Below are 24848 nucleotides of genomic sequence, written 5' to 3'. Positions count from 1 at the left end.
TAAACATTATTTTATGTCTCAGAAAAGCAATAAAATATTTTCCAATCGATTGTTTTACAGTGATAATTAACAACACACCACACCGTTCATGAGTTCATGATCTCATACCACCGCCTCATATGCACCGTTACTAGCCGGGAGTGAACTCGTGCCGGGCATTCATCCATCGTCAACCGGCAACCTTTGTTATTGCTGTCCGCTTGGTGCGGCAAGTTTTTCCCCCACTTTCCAATCCATATTACTTCACCCTGTGCCCTCCGCAGCAGCCAGTACCGTGAAAATCCATTAGCAAGTTTTGTCGTGCCAACCACGCACACACGCCCCTTCCGTCTCGCCTCCCACCCCCAAAAAACCGATGTGAATCATTTTCCGGCGATAAACAACCAGCTCGCCGGTTTGCCGTCCCGCTTCGGCCCTTTTCAAGTGCATCCATGCGCATTCGCATTCCCACGGCCAAGGCACGAGGCAACCTCTTTGTTGCCGGGTTCATCCGACCGTTCGGCACAAGCCGCGTTCGTACGCCGCACGCCGAACTCGGACCAAAACAAAACCCGCTTCCGAGCAGTCTGGTCCTGGCGATCCCGGCATACAAATGCCGGCTCAGTCATTCGGTGAAAGACGGCGCGAACGGACGCCTTTTTGCCGAACACCGGGCCACACCGGAAACGGTTCAGGAGTAACACCGCGCGTGTCTCAGCAGCATCCCTCTGGGCTGGGTTCGTTCGTGTGCGGTTGTTGACGCGTGCGTGTGTGAGAAGGGTCTTTGCGGTAGCTTTAAAACGTGGAGCAGAAAACATTGCGGCTCGGGGTTTTTGTTTTGGTGAAAGCAAAAAAGCATTTAACCGACCTATAAACGAAACTCGGCCGCTGATGTTCTTTGGTGTGAGTGTGTGTTTGTGTGGTTTTGAAGATTGAAGTGTGACAAAAAAACGAAGAAAAAACAAGTTGACCCTTCACTTCCGGTCCTGCCGGTGATCACCGCCGGAGGGTGAAGTCATTACCGGCTCCACTGTGTGAAGTGTGAAATTTAATTACTTTGCCTTTTGGCAAGTAAGCAACAACTGGGTACTGTCTCCTGTTTTTTTGTTGTCAACTCCCCCTTCGTCTGACCCAGCAGTGGACAAACCGAAACAAACCGTAATGATCTCTAAAGCAGCAGCAAATACACAGCTCGCATAAATGAGAACGTAAGTGTTGGTTGGGGGACTACATGGTTAAGAGAAAGGAAAAGTTAACGGGAAGGGAGGCGAAAATAACACATAAAGATAGCGAAAGTTGGGAAAGTGTGGATGTATCAAACCTAGGCAAAAGAGGAAAGTTAAAACAACGAAACAAAAACAAAACAAACAAAAAATAGACACGCAATAAAACCGATCCTCATTAGTTGATTTTTCTGCTGTATAATTTCTGGACTCCAGAGGCCCACCGGGAAACGGGGTTTACGTTACGGGTGTGCAAAGGGAGTAAAACCAAAAAAAGGAGACAGTCAGCCCACATAGCATAAAGTGGGACAGACAGTCGATGGTGGTGATAATAATAATAATAATGCTGATAATAACAATAATGATGATGGAACAGTCCGTCAGAGGTTACTGACTGCAGACGAATGTGTCGTTTTTTTTTACCTCACTTGCTCTCTCTCTTACGAATCGGGTATACCCCCTCGGCGTGTGATACCGGAAGAGATGGATAATTTGGCACAAGTGACGCACATAACAACACCAGCCGACCGGTGACCGTCAACGACTAAATGTACATTCAGCGACGACGATCCGATGAACCGATGATGGCGGGGTAGTAGCGCGGGACTGTCCAGAATAAATAGAGCACCGGGGAAATTAAAAATAAACAGTTGCTCCCCCACTTTCTTCTAGCCGTTTGGGGGGCGAGGGGAGGGGAGAGTATGGAGTGGTGTGGTAGACGTGGTCCGCTCTGCCATTGAAGGAAACGCAGCAGGGACAATGGCAGCGTGCAGCGTCTCAGTAACGCGCTCTACCTTGTGCTGCTGTCGAGCGCCCACGACCGTGAATTTGACTTTTTCGGCGGTCAGTTTTTGTTGTGTTCGATGTTTCGTATAGGTTCGTGTGTGTGTGTGTGTGTGTGTACGTGATGCGTTCTTTGTTTAGTAAAGACGAAGCAAATCACTTTCATCCCGGGAGAAGTGTATTGCATGTTAGTGAAGCTTTCGAACGGGTTGGATGGAGATCGGTATGATCGGTTCGGTGCAATAGGAAAGATTGTGTATGCTTTGGAATTATAAAGAACTTTTCTAAACATCATTTCTCTTGTTCTCATTCTCTTTAAGGATTTGAAGTATCAGCTCAGCATTATTCGGATTTTTTTAAAGCAAAAATGACTCAATCATAAATCATAAATAAAAGAATTTTATTCTGATTGAGCTGACATTGCCATACGAAAGAGATAATTCTTCTAATATCACCATGTTTAATGAATTATGTGTACAGTCTACAGTCAACAAAAGATGTAACAATGACACAACTCATTAACGCAACCTGTGAAATTAGAAGCATAAATTACATTTTACAAAAAAACCATCATCAAAATCACACTGATTGAGTTGTTGCAATGGCTTTGATTTGAACTTTGCCCAAAACGTGTTGCTGGGAAACAAACTAATAGCGCAAGAAAACAAGAACGATTTGACCTGCGGGGCTGTGTGTATGTGTGTGTGTGTGTTTGTGTCTGCGCGCAGCTGTTTCAGTTACGCTGGAAACGAACAATAACGCACTGTCGAGTCGACAAATGTGTCTAGCAAACTTTCGTGTCGTTACTGGTCTGGTCCGCACAGAAGTGTCTGGCAACTGTCAACTGTGGAACAACAGAAAAAATGAACTGGTCGTGAAGCAGCCGTATTAAAACAGACACTAATAATTGTGTTTTGTTCGTTGTTGGAGTTTGGAGTGTGTTACGACTAAATGCTAAATCGTGTAGTTTGGATTAATCTGCAGGATGTCAGGTTTAACATTATGTTTATTATTTATACGATTCTATGTTTTATTTTATTTATTTTTTAAGTTATTATTAATTAATTTATTTATTATTTTTTAATTTATTTAAAAAGGATGAAACTAAGAAAGTCCAATATAGGGGCCCTTTCCGTTTGAAGCTCGTAGGCTGAAATTTCAGCCTGTCAGCTGTTTGCATTGTATAGCAGTTTTCGAGCAGCTATCTAAGTGAGTATAATATACAGGTAAACTTATCCCAAGGTGTATGAATTTAGAAGGCTGATTTTTATCGCTTCTGCTTCTGAATTAAGGGTTTAAGAGTGTTTTGAATATTCGTCAAGTCTCCAGAAAGCTTGTTTGAACAAAAATGTTCACCCATCCAGTCAAAAAGTTTTATTCAAATTTGGTTATAAAAAATGCTATGAGACCACCTGGACTACATACACTTTGATTCCAGATTCGATCACCTGGTTTCTTTAATGCACCTTGGGATAAATGTAAACAAACCTGTGTTTTCGAGCAGGTACTCGAATCTAATTCTAGCTTTTAGGCTAAAATTTTCTAGACTGAAAATCGCAGGCTAGTTTTTTGTGTGGTTTTGTATGGATTGTTTACATGATTTCAGCCTCCAACTGTTAAACCCCATACAAAAAACTAACTAGAATCGTGAAGGCCCCCATAATTTGAAATTCCTTGTCATTACTTCAGTATTTAAATGAAGATCTCTATCTCGACATTGTTTATTGTTGTAAATCATTCACATCACAATTTTTAAGCACGATGATGAATATGCATTTTATTGATATAGTTACAGGTTTTTCCAGCAGTTCTCATAGTTGAGGGACACTTTCTTCACTCTTTCTTATTTGAAATGGACTGTATGTGATTGGAATTTGTCTTTATAGAATGCGTTTTGGACAAATCCAATAGCAATTTTCAATGAACCTATCAGAAAAGGACACCATAGAGTCTCATTCCCCTCATATAAAGTTCACTTCTCATAAGAAAGAATCAAAGAAATTTCAAACTATGAGAACCCCTGGAAAACCGTGGAAATAAAATAGAAAAAAAAAATACTGAGACAAAATAAGGAAAAATCTGCGCCGTCAATGTATTCGACTTTCATCTTCTTATATATGACTTTTATGCAAACACGCGCCAAATATCTCCGCTATCACACCCGTCCGAAGCACACATAATGATGATCGATCGGCCGTCAATGTCCGAGTAAAAGATCAGGCGTCTCCATTATTGCTCATCTTCTGTCTGCTTATCTCTACCGTTAGCATTTAGTTACCATCTTCTTGCTTTCTTTCCCTACCCCAAGCGTGCAGTCTCCAAAAGTGATGTGAAAAGTTTTCCCTGGACAGAAAAAAATGCCCCCTCCATGCGTGGGTTTCGTTGGCGGCTCGCCCAAAACCAAACACCCCTATCGGGCACAATCCAATTCGCAGCAGCAACTGGTCCCGTACCGTTGTGGATCAACTTTCTGCTAACTTCTACCCCGTGGTCCCCTTTACCCCTTGCTTTTGTGTTGTTTTATTCTGTTTGTGTGTTTATTGATTAGCTGCAAAACAAAAGGTCACACGCATACAAACACCACCGGGGCAAACAAACACCAAACCCCGCGTGCCCGCAAAACCCGAACGATACGCCTATGAGTTATTGAAAAGTGCCACCATGCCAACTCGTCTGAGAGGGGGTTTGGAGCAGAGAGAGAGAGAGAGAGGTGATTGGAAAGATGAGCCGAGGTTTTCCAAATGATCTAATCAGGCAGAACTTTATGGTCAAACTTTTGGGGCCATTCAAGCCAAGGTAGGTTCGGGTTTCAGCGGGGCTCTGACGGGTGGCGCCCGGGAGCTGGATGTGGGAACCCCTATCGGTGTAATCGCATGTGCAAATCTCACATTTCAGCGTACCTTTTTGTACGCGTGCTGAGTGTTTTCACCATCTGTTTGTTTGTGTGGGCCTGAATGGCATTTCAACACTCAGCACCCACCTATTGCACATTTAGTTTTGTGCAGCTTCATCCATAAACCGACTGTCGAAGGCTAAAAAAGGGATGGTAGGGTGGAAAAATCGATCCAGAGCAGCAAAATTCATGAATCAGGCGTAAGCTGCTTACATATTTATTAGCAGCGCTTAGCAAACGCCTAGAAATTGGTTCACCTCGATCATGTGCGATAATCGTGCAGCATCAAAATAAGCAGAGCTCGATTGTAGGAAAAACATGACGCTTTAGGTTCAAACACTCGTACCATTTTTTAGTTGAATTAAAAAGGTTGCTAGAAAAAACGAGATGAAAGCTGTTGCGAAATCATTCAACATATTTTAAATTAATTAGTGCGAAAATTATACTCTACGCTAAGCCTTCGTTGTCACCCGCATCGTCGAAAATGGGATAATTCAATTTGCTCAATAGGCAAACATATTTTTGCGAAAGGTTTATTCGAGCAAACGAATCAAAACGAAGCGTCTGCAACGTCCCACACGTTTTGGGGGCTCGGATACAAACTGTGCAATTTAATTACACACACAACAACAAAGGGAGCAGACAAAACCTCAAGATGGTTGAATCGATTTTAAATGACACTAACAAACGTGTTGCTACCGTCGAACAAATAGCGCCGTTTGAAATGTAACAAAATGCGCGCTTTTGATGGGATTAGGGTGCATAAGAGATCCCGCTTCGAGTGTGTATGTGTGTGTGTTGATGGTGCCTAGCATTGATAAGCAGCAGTAGTGAAAGGTGAAAAACAGTTCGATGAGTTTTATGGTAGAATTAATGCCATCAAAGGAAAGTTTATTAATGTCAGCATTTAAATTCCATTTTAACAATTTAAATTAAATTCAGACTATCGAGTGTCGATAATATTAAGTATGGATGTGTTTCTTAGTGTGAAATTGAAAAAAGTACATAGTTTGGGATCCGCATACGAACGGAGAAAAAGATCATAAAATAAATTCGTTATAAAATTCAATATTTGAAAAACAAGCTTTTATGTTTAAAAGCAAATCTCTGTTAAATGTGCTTTTAGGGTTAAGACTATGACCTTTTAATCTTTTTAATTCAACGAACTTTTCATTATTTTACGAATGTCACGATAACCGGCGAGTATCGCATAAAAAGGATTACTCGTTAGGTTTTGAAGGGAAAAACGCTTTGTATGGATTCTCGAGATAACTGAAGGAACAGTTTCGTTTGAATGGGCCAACCCAAACAATGCGCCTTCAAGCGATCAACAAGTCGATGTGAAATAGTGTATCATTCAGCTATCGGCCGTTAAACCTATAAAGTTCTATTCAACAGTGGGGTTTTTCATAGTCTAAAATTCGATAATGTGTTCTTTTATCTTATGGCAATATTTTTTCGTTGCATTATATTATAAACGCTGCTTGTTTTTTGTATTTTATTGTTTTTCTTTTTTGACTAAAAGGCTACATAATGTAGGCAAAGTAATACTATAACATAATCGCTTATCACTATGATTTCAGTTGATAAGTTTCATTTTATCGTGAACAATTAACTTATTTTCAAACGATATGCTATATAACTCATATAATTAAATGTATACATTAAACGAATATAGTTAGTAATAAATGAAAAGGGTTAACAAAAGCTTTATTGTGAAAATTATAACTTTTTTATACAATATTGAAATGCAAAGAAAAAATAAACTGAAAAAATCTTACTATGTGAAGTGATACATTCCTATTTGACTATCGATTGGGTTTAGTGCTCTATTTAAGATGATTTTATTTAATAAAATCAACACATTTTGCTATTGCCTGTTTCCTTTCCCAGGCATGATATTTTTAATTCGTGTTTATATTAAAATTATTACGGTTTCGGCCCTATTTTCTCCTAAACACGTTATTTGGGGTATGTTTAATGCTGCTAATAACATGCTCCTGATTATTTAACTGGACTAGAATTGGTGGTCTCCTATCAAACTCCTTACATTACTACACTATGTACATAATGCCCGTCACATAACACCCTTAAAAAATGTCTTGTCAAACCCCGAAAAATCCCTGCTTACATCCTGAAGGGTTTTTATCCGTCCCAAGAAACCTTCCGCCGATCACGTATGATTGTCCTTTTCCCACCGAGGCACATGCGTAAACTGTATGAGTTTTCCACATCCCTGCCACAAACACGTACTATTTGCATGGTTGTTTGTGCAATTATTTACTCTACAAACCCTGGCACGTGGCTTGTGCATAAGCAAATATTTTACTTCCTTCCCTTTGGTGATGGTGGTGGGAGTGCGGAACGTAAAAGAAATTTGGTAATTGTTTTCTCTTTTTCGGGAACAATATTATGGTTTGCTGAAAATAAAACGAAATTCTCAGCATCGCCCACCTTGCGAAACCAGGCCAAAAAGCTTACGATGGATTAAAGTACTTTATCGAGCCTAAAATACACCTATCAAGCACGTGGTTTGGAAGCATTGGTTAAGTAGAAACAAGAAAACAGTGAAGGAAATGGTTCCATTTCCGTACGGTCTTAAATTAATTCGAGCAACTTTCAAACACAATTGTCGTTTTGCACGCTTTTCCACGCCACCCGTATAACAACGCAGACATAATGAAGGCGCGCAAAACACAATGTGCCACATTCGTTACGCTACGTCCGGGCTGTTCGTCGTTCTCCGTCTTTATTTTTACCGCATCGATTTATTTTAACACCATTTCGTTTACACCTTGCACCAGCGGGTGTATCGCGAGCCAACATTACTTTTCATCAATTTTTGTTTGTACCTCGCCCGCAAACCACTTCATCCATTCGAGCGCGAGGTTTATTGTTGGTGCCTGGTGAGCTTGCGAATATTTGCTGAATTTATTAACTCTACTGGGTCTGTACGGGCCCGGCGCACGTACGTGTGAGAAGCTTTGTGCGCCACGAGTTTTACACTGTTGCGGAACACACTCCTGGGGTGGCCGGTGAAACCAATCAGCCGTCCTGATTGATTTAATCGATTGACCTGATTGAAGTATGATTGCACACACAGGGTGTGTGTGTGTAACGCACATTGTCACCATCGCCATTGTGAGTCGAGTGACGGGTGATGGAGTTTTTGAAAAAAAACTGGAGGTTTGACGAGAGAGGCGGCAGAACCACGTGTCATACCCGTAGCAACTGTTTCGGGTCGGGTTGCTTTGCACACAGCTGGAAGCCTTCGTACGTGACCATCATACTGCACGGGTTTTTGTGTAGGTTGAGAAGGGAACTCCATTCCGCCCGAGTGTGTGGGCTTAATTGTTTGTTACGATTGTGCAAAGTTTTGGGACAACTCAATCGGTGGAATCGAATCATAAACCCCGCTGATGACGGGTAGCTTTTTTTATTTGAAATGAAAATGAAACAGGTGAACATATGGCACATGGTTTGTTGTAGTGTTTGGAGTTGGTTTAAAAGATGTTTGAGTATTTAAGACATTTTAAACCGATGTGAAGCATATCGTCCTTGTTACAAAGCAACATCGGTGTAGCATCAAATTTGTGGAAAGGAGTTCTTGCTATGATTTTTTTTAGTCATTTTTAGTCAATATCAATTTCAATTTATTTCGTTTGTCAGCCTAGAGAGGTTAAACAATATCCTTACCTGTGTTATATCAAATGAAATACCAACTTAAAAACTAGTCAGTGAAGTCATAGTATCCTGAACCGTAACAAGAAAGGGTAATCATAATCTCTATAACGAGAGCCGTTATGAACGCTAAGAGTGAGGGAAGAAGAGAAGAAGGAAGCTTGATCAAATGCGCGAATACAAGTAAGGAAAGGGACGTTGCATCTGAACACAGTACGACGAAAATGTCATTCAAAGTATTCCGCACTCTTAACTGACGTGTGCAGGTGCATACAATTCCAGTGATCCCAGGAGTGCCGGTGCGTCAATGCTGCCATCCAGAATTTTGGAGATGAAGCGTGCGTGTGCTGCATTACGTCGGATCACCAGAGAATCAATGCCTAACATGCAAAATTAAGTGTCATAACAAGGCTTGCGATGATTTGAATCTGCATGCGGTCAAAAAGCCATTCTAGTGAAACGATTTTGCACTTTTTCCAGTCTTCCAACCGTCCAACCGGCGGTCCAGCGGTTACTCGAATCCAGAGTATTGGTAGCTCTATTGACAAGACTTTCAAGATGTTGATGGAATGTAAGTTTGTCGTCTAGGAAAGACGTCCTATTGCGACAAAAAGAGAAAAAGATACCAATAAACATGTTCAATCTTACGATTTCGGATAATGTTCTTTCGCGTTTCGGTGTAACTTTTTCTAGCGTTTTATAATTACCGGGTGTTGTTCCTTGTATTGCACAATTAGAAGAGAGTTTATTTCACGCAATTCACTTATACTTATAAACTAATCGATCGTGCCCGAACGCTCCGAACTCAACGAATGATCTTCGTGTTTCGTTAAACACGAATCAACTGGCAGGGCTTCCGTGCCTAAGCCTGAACAAAACATTTGTTTGAACAAAAATGTAGAAGGTTACACCATTGGGAACACGTTACACTAAAATACAATCATCAGTTCAAAACGAAAAAAAAACTGTTTACACAATTTAAAATTTAAAACGAGCATCCTTGATGAGCAAACTATTTTGATTTATTTGCAATTAAATGATAGAATTAACAAGAATAGATTAAAATAGTATAGATTAGATAAAATTAACAAGACCAACTCTCACAATCTGATCATCATTTCACAACAGATAAACTTCATTTGCAAAGGTTATGATAAACTTAAGAGTATAAAAAAAAAACATGAGAAGAATACTATAAGTTAATTTTTTCTCGGCGTCAGTTGCCATAAAGGAAAATTATGAAATAAAATAAAAGCATCATATTCTGTACTGTTTACATTCAATCTACTATTAGACGAATGGTTCCAAGCAAGTGTACATGCACGTCATAAACCTCCGGCTCCGCGACCGTTGCATTGGAAACCTACCTACACGCGGGAGCGTGAACGAAAGGGCTTTTCCTCGATTTAAAGTCCTTCTTTTTCGCAAGAACATACTCTTAACAACCGTCGACTTAAAACAATGCGAAATACGTTTTCCACACCACCGATCGTAAACAGTAACGGTATCATCAAAACGGAAGTTAGCGTGTTTTGATGACGGGATGACATGCGGGAAAACCAATGTTCACGAGGCACCAACGTTCGCGTTACACTGGCGGCTTATGTTCCGTACCATTCGATCCCGACCGCAACTCCAACTCCGGTGGGGGTATGTATGCAAATGCTGGTCGGTGGTTTGGGGCAAATGGGGGAGGAAGGCAAAGGAGCGGGACAAAGTTATAATATATTCAGAAAACTATCCCGAAACCCTGGCCCCATCCACAACTGAATCGCATTTGTCCAGCATTCACAGTCCGCCGGAGAGAGAGAGAGAGAGAACTGAGGCCGTTTTTACCCTTCGTCCCATTGGAAAGCAGCTGAGCAATGGACAGTAGTTGTGACTGCAATGGGGGCAACAGTTGCGAGCAGGGCAATGGGCGGGTGAAGTTGTAGATGAATTTATGTTTCTTCATCACCACCACCACCACCACCACCAACCACTGGATGGTTGGCTTGCGCGTTGTTGGGTCGCACGCGTGCCTGCTAGCTGTTGCACGAATCCATCATAAGCTCCCCGTGGTGGGAGAGCTTTTCTGTTATTTCGCTCATTGTTGCTCGGGTGAAATTATGACAACAATTTACGAATCCACTTGTACACACTGTCTTGCTTGCGAGCTCCTTCTCCGCTCCTGTGTGTTGGAGTGTTCTCACTCTCATCTCTTACGCCGACTTTTTGTGCGCTCTTTTTCCCTTTCTTTCCGTAGGCCCCAGGGAATAACATCGCCTAACATTGTACCGTTTAAGGGAACAGAAATAACCTTGAGTTTATAAGACGTTGAAAAGAATGGAGTGAGAAGAAAGAGGTACGCTTGCAAGCTACGAGCGGACACCCTTTCTGTCGGGTGCGGACAGATAATTACTGATTCTTATAATTGATCCTCAGTAGAGATGATTGTAATTTATGTATGCTGGGCGGTTCTAGCAAAGTGTTGTTTAACAATAATAGCAAGTTTAAAGCCAAATACAAACAGGCTTAAAAGATACTAACATACTAACCGGGTGTTAAAAAGGTAAAAATATATATGTGTTTATATTGCTGAAAAAAATGCTTTTGAAGGCGATTTGCTTTTCAAACATGATATTTCAAAAGTAATCTTTAATTGCTACTGTGAAAAACATAAAGTTGTACTGTATCAGTATCTATTTTGCTAGATTTTTATCTAATTTACTTTCTAGTTCTATTTAATCATTGTTTGCTGGTCACAAATTACCAATAAAATCTAACAGAAGCTCGCAATAAATGTCAAAATAAATGGCTAAAGTGCCATAGAGCGTCATAATAAACGTCTTATTATTTTTCCAACACGTTTACTCACCCTTAACAGTCACCAATTGGAGTATATTTGAGCCATATTTACAGCACACACACGTACTTGCGTTTTTAATGCGAATTGCTTCACGCGTGTTGGTTAAGTGATTTTTTCCAGAAGGTCTATATTAATTTGTGTGCTTTTCACCTTATGCTACTTCATCGAATGGATGAAACGAAAACGAACTTCACGCTTGGTTGTTTGGTATCCTATTTTTTGTAAGAGTCACATGGTTCTTGGATTGAAAGGTGTTTCAGTGTATGTTTTCGTGTTCATATAGCACAATCCAGTTCGGAGCTGAAAGGCTTCACCGGTGTGTTGCACTGCAAATCTGAGAAAAGGCAGAAAAATATCAGCATTTTCAGAAGGCTCACGGCGTCATACTTCAGCTCTATTTATAGCGCATTATGAAAACAACGTTTGTTTATCTTCACCGAACGTCTTCATCTTTCCCAACCCCGAGACTGCAAAATAAGGCAACAATCACGCCAATTCCTGGCCAAAAGTCAAAAGTTTAAATCAACTTCACCTCCTACGCGGCATCGCGGTCGACCCCAACGTCACTAGCCAAAGGTAACGGAACGATCTGGAAGAAGCACCGTGACGCGTAGCGCGAGTGAAATTGCCAGGACTTTCGAGCGTATCGGCTTTCCCGCGCGCCAGACGCACAGCCACGGGCCCACTTTAATAAGTTCTAATTGATGTGGCGACAGCGTAATTTGATCGCTCGAGCTAAAATCGCTGCCGCAGTCAATTGAGTGAGCCAGTGTAACGGGGTGAAATCAAACCCGATTGCGGATTGATTACCATTTAGTAATTCGATTGCGGTCCGCAGAACTGGGAGAATCGTGACGCAGCGTGAGGTTCTAACGTTGAAGAAGAGATTTTAAGTTTCAGTACTGTTTCTGTTCGTTTTTATTACAAATTTCTGAGACACAGCTGGGGACTAATGGAAAGAAACATTAAGCTGGATGGGAAGAATTTTTTTTTTTTTAATGAGTCCCAGCTGGATGATTTGGCGTAAGTAAGGATTACACCTCGACAGCCTTGCTAAACGCCTGAAAGTATGCAAATAAAACAATGTTTGGTGTAGTTTTAGTAAAAACGTTACAATTTATTTGATTTAAAATTAGACAAAAAATGAAATTTAAATTGGAATGGGCAAAGCTTATGAAAAGAAAGCTATCATAATGAAATAGTTTTATAAATGTTCAGTTATTCTATAGTATTTTCCACTTCATAATTTGACTTTTCAAACAAATCCATACAACCCATTGGACCAAACTACACAAAAGAACAATCTAAATATCTTCTTTGTAATTGAACCGTTTCCAATTTGTGAGCTTTCACTCTCCAGCGCACCGTACCGGCAGTTGTGGTAAAATGAAACATTTGGCGTGAAACCTACGCAAAAATGCTTGGCACAAAACTTTTACACCAACCCAGCCACCCCGAGCACTGGTTTCGGGACGCCTGCACACGTCAGAACGTCGGTTCAGTGTCCCTTTGTCACCGGCAAGCTTCAAAGTTGTTGTCAGGCCCGAAATCACAACCGTTTCGCCGTGGTAAAGTATTGCCGTTGCTTTCCAAAACATTAAAAACGGTTCGGATGTAGGTTGATGAGATTATATACTGAAAATTGCACACCCCGAAATACCGACGCCCGGTAGTTGCGAGATAGTTTTAACAGATTGTATACAAGCAAAGATATGTGGCTACCAGATTACCGGTTTGAATATTACGCAAAGGAAAAGGACACATTTAAATCGCGGCAAAGCAAAGTAAACCATTACAAAATGAGGGATAAAAATCACTTCAACGACGAGTACACTCGGAACGCTGGAACACGGGAAAGTATGTTAAAATGAACATTCCACGTTGCGTGTCTTTTGCCAAGCTGGCACAGATATGTAGGTGTTGCCGTGCTGAAACATTTCGCCGTACCTTTTCTACGCCGCGTTGCTCATTACCGGGGAAAGCTGGAATGTCGATTTGAAAATGCTTGAGTGAAACAGATTTTTTGTCGTTTTTTGTTGCTTGTTTGTTTGAAGTGTGAGGATTTTTAATTTAGTTTCTTCTATGCACCACTCAGCAAACGCTACCTGTTGTAACATCAGGCCTTTTGTCTGTGAGTGATTAAAGGTAAGCGAGTTGAAGGGTGCTTAAGAAGTGTTCGACTATTTGATTTGAGAGAAATTTTGGCCTTTATGTGTAGTTTTTCTTTGATTCATATGTATGTTACTTATGATTATGTTGTGTTAATATTTATTGAACTGCACTAACGATTTACCTGTACAACCTGTTGAGCTTATGATACCCGTGTAGCGAAGGTAGAAGCTTTGCGATAGGTTTGACTAAAGCAGAATATCAAATTTTTAATACGTATATAAAAAAAAGACTTCTTCGCTTGACAATCATCTCAGGAAACACATAGACAGATTTATAGACAAAAAAGAGAGAAAAGAAAAAGAAGTGAATAGACAGATAGATAGATATAGAGATAAAATAATGGGATTGCGAGTAATAAATCGAGAAAGAGATCAATTAAGAAAGGAAAGGAAAAGAAAAGAAAAGAAAAGAAAAGAAAGGAAAAGAAAAGAAAAGAAAAGAAAAGAAAAGAAAAGAAAAGAAAAGAAAAGAAAAGAAAAGAAAAGAAAAGAAAAGAAAAGAAAAGAAAAGAAAAGAAAAGAAAAGAAAAGAAAAGAAAAGAAAAGAAAAGAAAAATGTTCGTGGTCATGCCAGGCTACACAGGCTTACGGGACTTATTTAGTATCACGTAGCCGGATAAATCAGTCTATGCTACGGGGAGATGGTCAATATGAGGTTTGAACACATGACGGGCATGTTGTTAAGTGTTGCGAGCTGACGATTGTGCCATGGGACCCTAACCCATTTATTTCTTTTTAATGTGTATGTAGATATTGATCTATCTATCTCTCAATCATGCCAAATGTCAATTACAACCTAGTTAGACAAAAAAAAACGTTGAAAATCGCTAAAACAAATGGAACATTTTTCATTAAAGTGTAATCAAACATTGAATTTCATCCAGAACACAAACACCGAGCTAACCTTTTAGCTGCCCACTCCCACTCAAACGAACACTCACTCACACACCCCCGGATTGTTTGAATTCCATTTTACACAACGGGCAGGAAAGCATATTAAAATACCAACAGCCTTTAAGCGGATACTTAAACAAACGGCACCAACTCTCTCTTTCTCTCTCTCTCTCTCTCTCTGCCATCAAAGCCTCCCAAAAAAAATTATAGACACACACATTCACTGGTATATCAAATATTGCCTCCCAACGCCGGTACGGTTTATTGTTTGCTGCCCTGGAGCCTCCGTCATCCGTCGGGCTACAAGCCAACGATCCATAAAAGCGTTCCTTACCAACCACCCAGCACGACGGCCCAGACGACGGCAACGGTAACGCGGGACATCTGTACGCGATGCGCTTTCGCACATGTTCGCGAACCGAGTGGGAAGAGGAAGAAAAGTTGTTTCCTCTGTCTGATGCGACTCTGTTGCTGTTCTGTTGCTGCTGGTACCGGCGACCGGCGTTGCCGTGCGTGTGTCACTCGTGGGCTAAGGAGCATTCTTTTACGGTGTCACGGTTGAGCTGGGGCTGTAATTGATATAAGCTTTCAATTACAAGCTATCACGGCATTGGAAACGATGGCGACCCATAACGGTAACGTTCTACGAGCAAGTCGCCACAATATGATTGCTTCGAGTTAAAGTCCAATTGAAACTTTCTCTACCTGCTCAAGACGGAGCGTGAGTTTGTGTGATTTAAAGAAAAACAATTTATTGCTACCGAAACCAAACAAACAGCTCGCGCTGTTCTATGCATAACCAACAACAAATACTCTCATACAAACAACTACCAGCCGGAGAGACATTAGATCCTCATTAGATGTTCATTGTGGCAGCTGTTTGTTCAAACGTGTGATAGTGTTTTTCACCCTTAGCTGTAGCAATTATCTCCGTTCCGGCCGATTGTGTGGTATGGTACGGCACGCGCGTGAGGCCGTAGTCTGCCCCCGGTCTATCATAATGCGCTTTTGCACGCGCTCCTTGGGACGGGCGCAAATGTTACTAATGGGCTACATTTAGACCGATCCTACTCCGTACACGTTCCAGTTTTGTATTGATTTTTTACATGTAGCAATGTGCTAGTGTATGTGTGTGTGCTATTCAGGGATGGGTAAAGGGGCATTCTTTACACCAACAGCAACATGCAGACAGCAACAGCTGATGGATTGCTGGTGGGTGGAAAGAAAAAGATTATCGGGTGATTATTCTGAATGCATGGGACGCACTACAATACAGTAGGACGTTTATGAATGAGACATGATTGTCAGTTGTATGTAATATGATGTAGATGTAGCGCGCGTGTTCAGCGGAAATAGTTGCATTTGAACGACATTTAAAAATAATTATGAGTAAACTCGGAGAAAAATTAGATTTTAGAATTTAGAGAAATTAGAGAAAAAAGATTTTTCTAATAATTCAATTCAGATGACGCAAAGAGTCTGCTGCTTGCCAGCCATGTTAAGGAACCATACGATCGAAAATAAACATTAATATTAATTTCTCACTTTAATGCTTCTTAGAAAAATTGCACATCAATCAGACATGATAATTTGTAGCGAAAGCAACCAATTTACAATTGAACGATCGAACGAATTAATAAATGTTAACTATACTATTGTACGACAATGCATTGCTATCGTGTCATTATGAAAAGCACGCTACAGTAAGTGACCGCTAACTGAGAAGTTAAATTTGTGTTAGCGAACGTCTAGTTAAAATCTAGTTAAAAATCCAGTTGACGGAAATCTACTGTATTTCAAACAATAATATTGATCTATACAAATTGTGTCTGTTACACTACTCGTACATAGTGTAACAGACGCAATTGGTAAAGGTCAATCTCGCAGTTCAGCAATAGAAACTACAATGAATGATTAAACCAATTATGAACGATTAACAATAATGTATTACAAACAATAGTATAATTATTGACGTGTTTAAAGTCAACGCAATAACTTTTGAATGGTTTAATTATACCGGTCACATGTTGAGCAAATGTCATTGACAAAACAATAGAAAATGAATAATAGGCAGTGCTCAGAATGGGAGCAATACAACGAACGCAAAATAACTCGAAGCATTAAGCTTCATAGAATAAACCTGTTAATTAAGTACCTAGAACGTATACAAGTAAAAGAGATCTTTTTTCAAGCCTATGCATTTTCCATTATTTATACTTTAAAGTGACACATATGTTATTGATTAGTATCACGAGGTTTGCCATCGAAATATTAATCAAAAACTAGATTATTAAATAGCAAAATTTACAATATCTTGTTGTGTGAAAACTACCTTCAGCATATTTTTTTAAGATAATTGAAACCCGATAGCAAACTAACAGCACATCTCCTGACAAGGAAATACAACTGACACCATTCGGACACTAAATTCAGTAAGCTACGAACAAAACCGTTGTGCAACAGATTGAATGCGTGTCATGTTAATGGAACGATAACGTCTACCGGGAAATAGGATATAACATTTCCTGTGAATTGTATTTTCCATTACGCTTAGCAGTGAAGAACTTCTCTGTCCCTCGCACAACTACAACAAGCACCAACTGGGGCAGTTGTTCCCAGTGTCGGTTGAATCGCGAGCCGTGGCTATACTATTTCTATACTTGTTGCCATCCACCAAACCGCGTACCATTGCCAGCCTTATGGGAACAATCAAACGGATGTGTATGATCGAAACAGAGAAAAAGGAACAAAATTGCAACCGCAAAAACACTTGCTCGAAACCCATCCAAATGCTCCAAATTTACGCCATCCTAGCGATGCAGTTGGTGGCTTCGTTTTGCATACGCGCCATTGCATCAGTCGGTGTAAACATTTCAACTCTCTGTTGCGCATTCCCACCATGGCCCGGGCCTTCTTGCGGCGAGAACGTACGGGAGTGTAAGGTTTAAGCGTTCGGAGATGGTACTTCAAAGATAGTGTACACACGCTGCAACCGCTGGCGATGTTTGGAGAGAAAATTCGCTTGAAAACTATTTGGCATCGTCCAATGAGCAGGAAGCTAATGAGCATACGGTGCGTGTGCGTTAGCTGCACCGTACCGTATTTCTGTACGATGTTTGTTTATCCACGCAAACACGCATATTGAAAGGGGTCCGCAAGTATTACACTGCAGCACTTGCTTCCCTGCAGCTGAGCTGCGGCAAAGGTAGTTGCACAGCACATCAAACCACAATCCCCACACACAAGAGGGCTGTAACAATCATAAGTTTATTGAATAGACACTTTAAGGTCGTGCATTGTACGGTTTCCAACCCCAAACAGGAGGGCTTGGGCATGTGGTATGAAGTTTTTAAACAACCCCTTTGTAACAGTTTCGTTTCATCAGTTCCGGGAAAATCTGAACATTTTGGCTCCGGCTTGCCTTCCCTTTGGTATGCTTTTATCGAAAAGCACCCGAAACTCAAACTCCGCACCATGGCTTGCAGTGCCGCCGGGCAGGCAGAATAAATCTTTAAACTTTGCTAACGACCATTTTACGTACAGTTGTGCCAAGTGCCAGCCAAGCCAACCGAGCAACCACATGTAGGTAGGATGAAGTTTTTATTTCGGTAGTTAACATACGGAAGTAATTGTTTTTTTTGTTGTTGTATGTATAAAATTGGATGCTTCTGTTGGCACCTCACCGGAATGGAATTGTTTTAAGCTGTCAAAAAAATAAAACTAAAGCACTTCAACAAACTGGGCAAAGAAAACAGAGCAGCGCGGCAGGGCAAGCTATTTCATGTGGTTCTCTTTGGGCGGCCAACACAAAAAGAATTGGTGGGGCTTGCAAAGAGTTATCCGAGCGATGCAAAGCACGTGAATCTGGGTTCGGAAACGTTCCAAAAAGGAATGACAAAAACAGCCCCTCGAAAGGTATGAGCGAATGGGTTTTTTTGTTAATGTCCGGCTTTTAAACAGCCCACAAGAAGATGGAATTTTTGGTACGCCAAAATAGGAAGCTTGAGTAGGATGAGATTCGCGTCAAGACAAGAGAAGTACCGTATGAGTTAACGGCAAAATGGAGTTATTCTGCTCAGTTTTGGAAGCAAACGTTACCTCCAAAATACTCGTAAATTGTACGTTATTACAACCACCGACTATTCAGAACTGTTTTGGATGCTCTCCAAATCAAGAAAAATGGAAAACACAAGGCGACAAACGTTTGTTGTATTTTTGATTGCATGTCGGCCTATGGATTACATCAAACAAGATTGCAAATATCAAAGACAGGTCTTAACAGTGAAGCAAAACAGTGTGGTAAATGGTTTAAAAAAAGGAAAATATTCTACATCGAAAAACAATACACCCAATATCCGTTTTATGATTTAACATTAGATTTAGGATATGATTTCTGCTGTTGAACGGGAATAAAAGCTATTGAAAAGCTATTTTTATGTTACTTTTAGCTAGAGAGTAGATGTTTGAATCTTAGTCTAAGGATGAAGTGTAAGCTCTTACTTATTTAAATTGACCAAATAATAATATTAGTATCGTACGGAAATAAGGAAAATACAAATTATATTAGATCTCTTGTATTGTCTTGAAATATTCATTAACGGAAATATTCATTAGCGGAATTAGATCGTTGATATTAGCGTCAATGGGTTTACTTCAATTTCAAACTTAAGTAATATGATATAAGTACAAAACAATTCAAAACAATTAGCATCCTTGAAGTATTTAGTATTCTTGTTGGATTTCATTATTTTGCTTTATGGGATTGCTTTAAGCAAAGACTGCAAGTAAGAGATATCTATTTTGGTATACAAAATATTATAATACGATACGAGTTTGAAGCATTTTTTATACATTGTATTCTCGTGCTAAAGAACGTTTAACTAATTCTATACCTCCCTCTTCGCTTATCTTTTCTCACCAACAGATTCGATGCGACAGTTGCATGCTAGCCTTAACTGCGGCGCGTTCTAAGCAACAGTTGAATATTTATAAAGCCAACCTTCGAGCGTCTGGCAAAGCAAAACATTTGCCACCCACCCTGCACGTCCATGTAAAACGATGGGTACCGGCGAATGGAAAAATCCACCGGTGTGCCGGAAAGCGTAAAAGTATACCCCCGAACCCAAACGGGTAGTATGTTTAATGTCGGCGGAATTCCAGCGCTCTGCGTAGTTTTGAGTGCGTTTGTTTTAACTTCCACGGCCAACATCACCAACACCAACGTCACCCTATTTCGGGGCACATTTTTAAAGGTCATTTCGTAGGCCGTCTCTCGGAGGAAATTTTAGTCTGCCAAGCAGCAGTTTGTGTGAGAGAGGAAAAAAGGACTACATAACCGCACGGAAAACTAACCCATTGATGGTGCTTTTAAGTAAACAGCTTTAGATCGAGTGTGGGTGAAAGTGTTTTTGTGTGCTTTTATATTGTGTGAGGAAGTTGAAATTGCAAAAGGTAAATCGAACACGGTCAGTGTGTGTGTGTGTGTGTGTACCTTGGCTGTACGGAGGCGTACGGGAAACAATACAAAATGGCCATCCTGCATTCTTGCTGCCTTTGGCGAAGCGTTCGCCGGGGAAGCTTTGCAAGCGTCATCTACACACTGGTAAGTATGGGCAGATTTATTGACTATTTGAATTTAATTAATTTAAAGCAACTTGGTATTTAATTGTATGGAAAATACATGTGAAAATGTATTAAATAACTAACTTTCTTTGAGTTGAATTATTACCCAAATTTTCTTACCAAAGCTCATTAAAATCAGACGACGTTGAACGTTCGCTTCTTAAAGCTGCCCACCAATACAAGATTTACCACAACTGCCTAACCTTTCGCTCTTAATTCAATCATCACGTTTTACTACCGCGTCTCTCGATACGCGTCTAGAGGACTCAATCTTTCCACCGTGAGCTCCACCCGACAGTGCGGCGAATAAATCACTCCTAATCGATGACACGAACATTGTCAGCGGTGGATAGATCGATGAAGTTCGCTCTTCCCACTACCACGGCAAAACGGACACGGGGGAAGGGCATTGATGATCGAAAACAAAAAAAAAAATGGACGACCGCAGGCCGTGACCCAGCACGATTGACACGTTTATTAATAGCTATCAGCGCTCTAATTGGCCCCTAATAGCGTTGGCAACATGCAGCCCATAATGGCAAACCGGGCTGGTGGGGCAGTTGGTTACTTAAATTATCGCACACACACACACACACAACGTTTGAGTGACCAAGAGGCTGTCCGAACGGGCCCCAGAAGGAAGTAGGAGGTGAAGTCTTGACCGAATCTCTTCCGTTTCGCAGTTTACGCGGGCAAACAGTTCGACAAGCCTTTCCGAAAATGTCACCGTTTTCTTTTGATGTTTGTAGATTTACAAATACCGGGAAGATGAGAACACAGTCCTCGTAGTGAAATGGCAAAAAGGATATGTGTTCAAATTTAGAGCACAATTTTGTGCGGCGTTAGAAACGGTTAAGAACGCGTCCGGTGCTATTTTTAACTATTTTAACACCGGCCGAGCTCTAAGAAGTCGTTTGAAAACAAACGTACTTCTGCGAAGTATAGCTAGGCAAATATTGGGACGGATTAGTACACTAGGTCGATGCTTGGAACCAAGAGAAGTAAAAAGCACTGAAAAGACATGAAATGTTTAATGTAACCAAAATGAATTATTAAACTCTTGACTTCTTTAACATAATCTTTGACACACATTTCATGAACATTAAACATCAAAAATAGATGTATAGAAGCGCAATAGCCTTTAAAGTATCGAAATGCTCAGTTTGCGCGTTTTGTGCAAAAGTAAGCATTATATTGCATACCTTTAGGCGTTTACTCTTGCTCTCATTGATCACTCCGACTGCGAGGAGTGCAGACGTGTTTTCCGCGAGGTTCTAAGCGTTGTGATAAACACATACAAAAGTCAGAGTTCTAATTGGTAATAAAAGTGAAACCTATAACCAAAGCGACTAGAGTCGCCCGACCCGTCAACATGGGTTGTGGCAAAGTCTCGTCAAAGCGAAGGAATGTAAAAATTCCTTTATCTACATTCCACCGCTTGAGCAAACTCAATACGGAACAGGTGCAAATGGTGTCGCCTAACACATATGCACTGCTTGAAGACGATAAAGAAGAGCATCCTATGGATACACATACGAGTAAGCCTAGCTCGACGAGTAATAGTGTTAGTATTCCTCCAATCAAGATTGTGTGCAAGTCATTAGGAGAAGTGCACAAAAAAGTCATCGACGCAGGAGTAATACGTTATCACACCAAAGTGGCAAACGAAGGTATTATCGTGTACACATACACAACCAATGACTTTAGAACAGTGGTCAGACACCTGTCTAACACCAAAGTGAATTTTCACACATACCAACTGGCAGAGGATCGTACAAGCAAAATAGTACTCAGCGGGCTGTACGATATGCCCACGGAAGAGGTAAAACAAGTGCTAGAAGCTGAGGGCATTAACCCGGTGTCAGTGAAAAAGTTAGCCGTTCGCAATAAAAAATACGACGAACACGCAACCTATCTCCTTCACTTCCCCAAAGGAAGTGTAAACCTTACAAAGCTGCGTTCCATAAACGCACTTGAGCACTGCAGAGTACAGTGGAATTATTATTCCAACAGACAAGGCCCAATGCAGTGTAAACGCTGCCAATCGTTTGGTCATGGTGCTGCTAACTGCCACCATCCTGCTTCCTGCAACAAGTGTGCAGGTAAACATGACTCAAAAGAATGCCCGTTGAAGGCATCAACATCAAATGACAATGGTCTACTGCCAACACACAAACTAAAATGTGTTAACTGTGAAGGCAATCATCCAGCCAACTTTTGGGGGTGCCCAAAGCGACCAACAAAATCAAAAGCCAGTGCTCCTAAACTACCAGCATCGAGAGAATTTGTATTCGAAGGAAATGCATTCCCTGTGCTCCCTCCTACGTCAGCGTTCAAAACAAATAAACTCCCTCACATAGAAGCGAATCAAACAAATAGCAGTACGGAGGATTTGTTTAATGCGACTGAATTAACAGTCATAGTTGGTGAAGTATTTTGCAAATTACGCGCTTGCAAGACAAAACAACAACAAATCACCGCGATATTCGAGGTTGTTAGTAAATTTTGTTTTGCTAACTGATGGATCATATTCGAGAAATAACTATATCATACTGGAACGCAAACGGTGTTTTAAATAAGAAAATTGAGCTAGAAAACTATTTAAGGAAAAAAGACGTTGACTTAATGATTATAGTAGAAACATTCTTAAAACCGGGACAAAGATTCAACATTGCTAACTATAGCATCTGTAGACTAGATAGAATCCTAAATGCCAAAGGAGGGATTATAATACTTATCAAAAGCAACATTGCTTTTAACCTTATGAAAGCCTTTAAAATGGAAATTATAGAAACAATAGGAGTTCAAATTAAGACATCTAAGGGCCCATTGTCAATAATCGCAGCTTATCATCCTGGCTCAAACACAGTGATGAGTAAATTTAAAAACGATCTAAGAAATTTAACTAGACTAAAAAGTAGCTTTCTAATATGTGGTGACTTAAATGCTAGGCACAATATGTGGAACTGTGCCTCAACAAACGCAACTGGCAAAATATTATTTGACGAATTGCGCAAGGGACAATTTTCGATTTGTTTTCCTGACACACCTACTCATTTCCCTTCAGACTCTACAAGAAATCCCTCTACGATCGATATTACGCTAACAAACAATTATCATCACATTTCCGACCTGAAAACCAGTACAAATTTCACTTCTGATCACCTACCAGTAACATTTTCTGTACTAAACGAAAAGATCAATCTCAAACCCGACAGAACACTTCATGATTACACCAAAGCAAACTGGCCCTTATTCAAACATAGCATCAATTCTAAAATCAATCCAGCTGAAATTTCACATGACAGAATACATAGTCAAGCTCAAATCGATAATTTGATAGAAAAACTAACTAACACTATATTATCCGCGCATGAAATTGCAATACCATCAAAATCAGCAGGAAGGTATAACTTAATAATCCCCCCAGATATCATAAAGCTTATAAAAATTAGAAATACGTATCGTAAACGATGGCAAAGACACCGACTTAATAATACATTAAAACAATCATATAATTTTTTGAAAAATCTGATTAACATTAAATTATCTGAACTGCGAAACAAAGCGTGGTCAATAAACCTAAATTCAATGAATAAGGACAAACGTAATAAAACCAAACTATGGAAGTTTATTAAAATAATTAAAAATAATCAAAACGCAATACCAGCATTAAAAAGCAATGATCAAACGCTCATAACGTCAAACGAAAAATGCAAAGCACTGAAAGATGTTTTTGAATCGGCACACACAGTAACAGCAAATTTTACAAGCCCAACCGAACGTCAAGTGAAAAAAACCGTTAAAAACTTTCCCAGTATCAATCAAGAAATTATACAAAATAACCTATTCAAACCAAAAGATATTACACAAATTCTTAAAAGATTCAAATCGAAAAAATCATCTGGTATTGACAACATAAATAACTGCACACTCAAAAAGTTACCTCCAAAAGCCATTATATATCTAAATACCATTCTCAATGGTTGCTTAAAACTTGGCTACTTTCCTAATGCATGGAAAATAGCTAAAGTTATCGCGATACCCAAACCAGGCAAGGATCACAGTCAACCAGAAAGCTACCGACCGATTAGCCTTCTTAGTTGCCTAGGAAAAATTTTCGAAAAATTGTTAGAAAGCCGAATGGCACTCCATACATTCAACAACAACATAATCCCGAAAAGTCAATTTGGTTTTCGTCCCTCTCTTTCTACCACACACCAACTCCATAGATTAACAAACAATATCGTACATAACAGATGTAATAGAAAATCAACCGGCTTAGTTCTTCTTGATACTGAGAAAGCATTTGACTCCATCTGGCATCAAGGTTTACTTTCCAAACTCATCAAACTAAATTTTCCCAGCTACTTAATCAATATAGTAAATTCGTTCATTTCAAATCGCCAAAACAAAGTACATATTTTAAACAGTACATCTAGCACATATACGCCAAAGGCAGGTGTTCCTCAAGGCAGCGTTCTGTCGCCTTTACTGTTTAATATATATACCTCAGACATACCCCACATGAAGAGCTGTGAGCAATTCTTTTATGCTGACGATGTAGCGTTTTCATCCTCAGCGAAAAGTCCAAAAACAATAATTAGAAATTTAAATACTGCTCTGAAAAAATATAGTAAATACTGCACAAAATGGAAACTTAAATTAAATGGAAACAAATCTGAAGCTATCTTCTTCACTAGGTATACCTGTGCTCGGAAGCTTCCAAGTACTAAACTAACAATTAACGATTG

The 24848-nt window shown here is 40.1% G+C and overlaps 1 protein-coding gene across 1 annotated transcript in view; it reads left to right on the top strand.

Annotated features, from left to right (window-relative positions):
• Positions 1 to 553: 553 nt before the first annotated feature.
• LOC120949524 (uncharacterized) overlaps positions 554 to 24848 on the top strand; it is a 64742-nt gene continuing 40447 nt past the window's right edge. Inside the window, exons 1-2 of the mRNA XM_040366879.2 lie at positions 554 to 1187; positions 19397 to 20074. Coding sequence (XP_040222813.2) covers positions 20000 to 20074 — 75 coding nt within the window. The 5' untranslated portion in view covers positions 554 to 1187; positions 19397 to 19999. The remainder of the gene's footprint in view (positions 1188 to 19396; positions 20075 to 24848) is intronic.

This window comes from Anopheles coluzzii, chromosome 2 (genome assembly GCF_943734685.1).
Source record: "Anopheles coluzzii chromosome 2, AcolN3, whole genome shotgun sequence".
NCBI classification, from domain to species: Eukaryota; Metazoa; Arthropoda; class Insecta; order Diptera; family Culicidae; genus Anopheles; species Anopheles coluzzii.
Note: the sequence above shows the minus strand (reverse complement) of the source record. Positions and strands in the feature narration are given on the sequence as shown.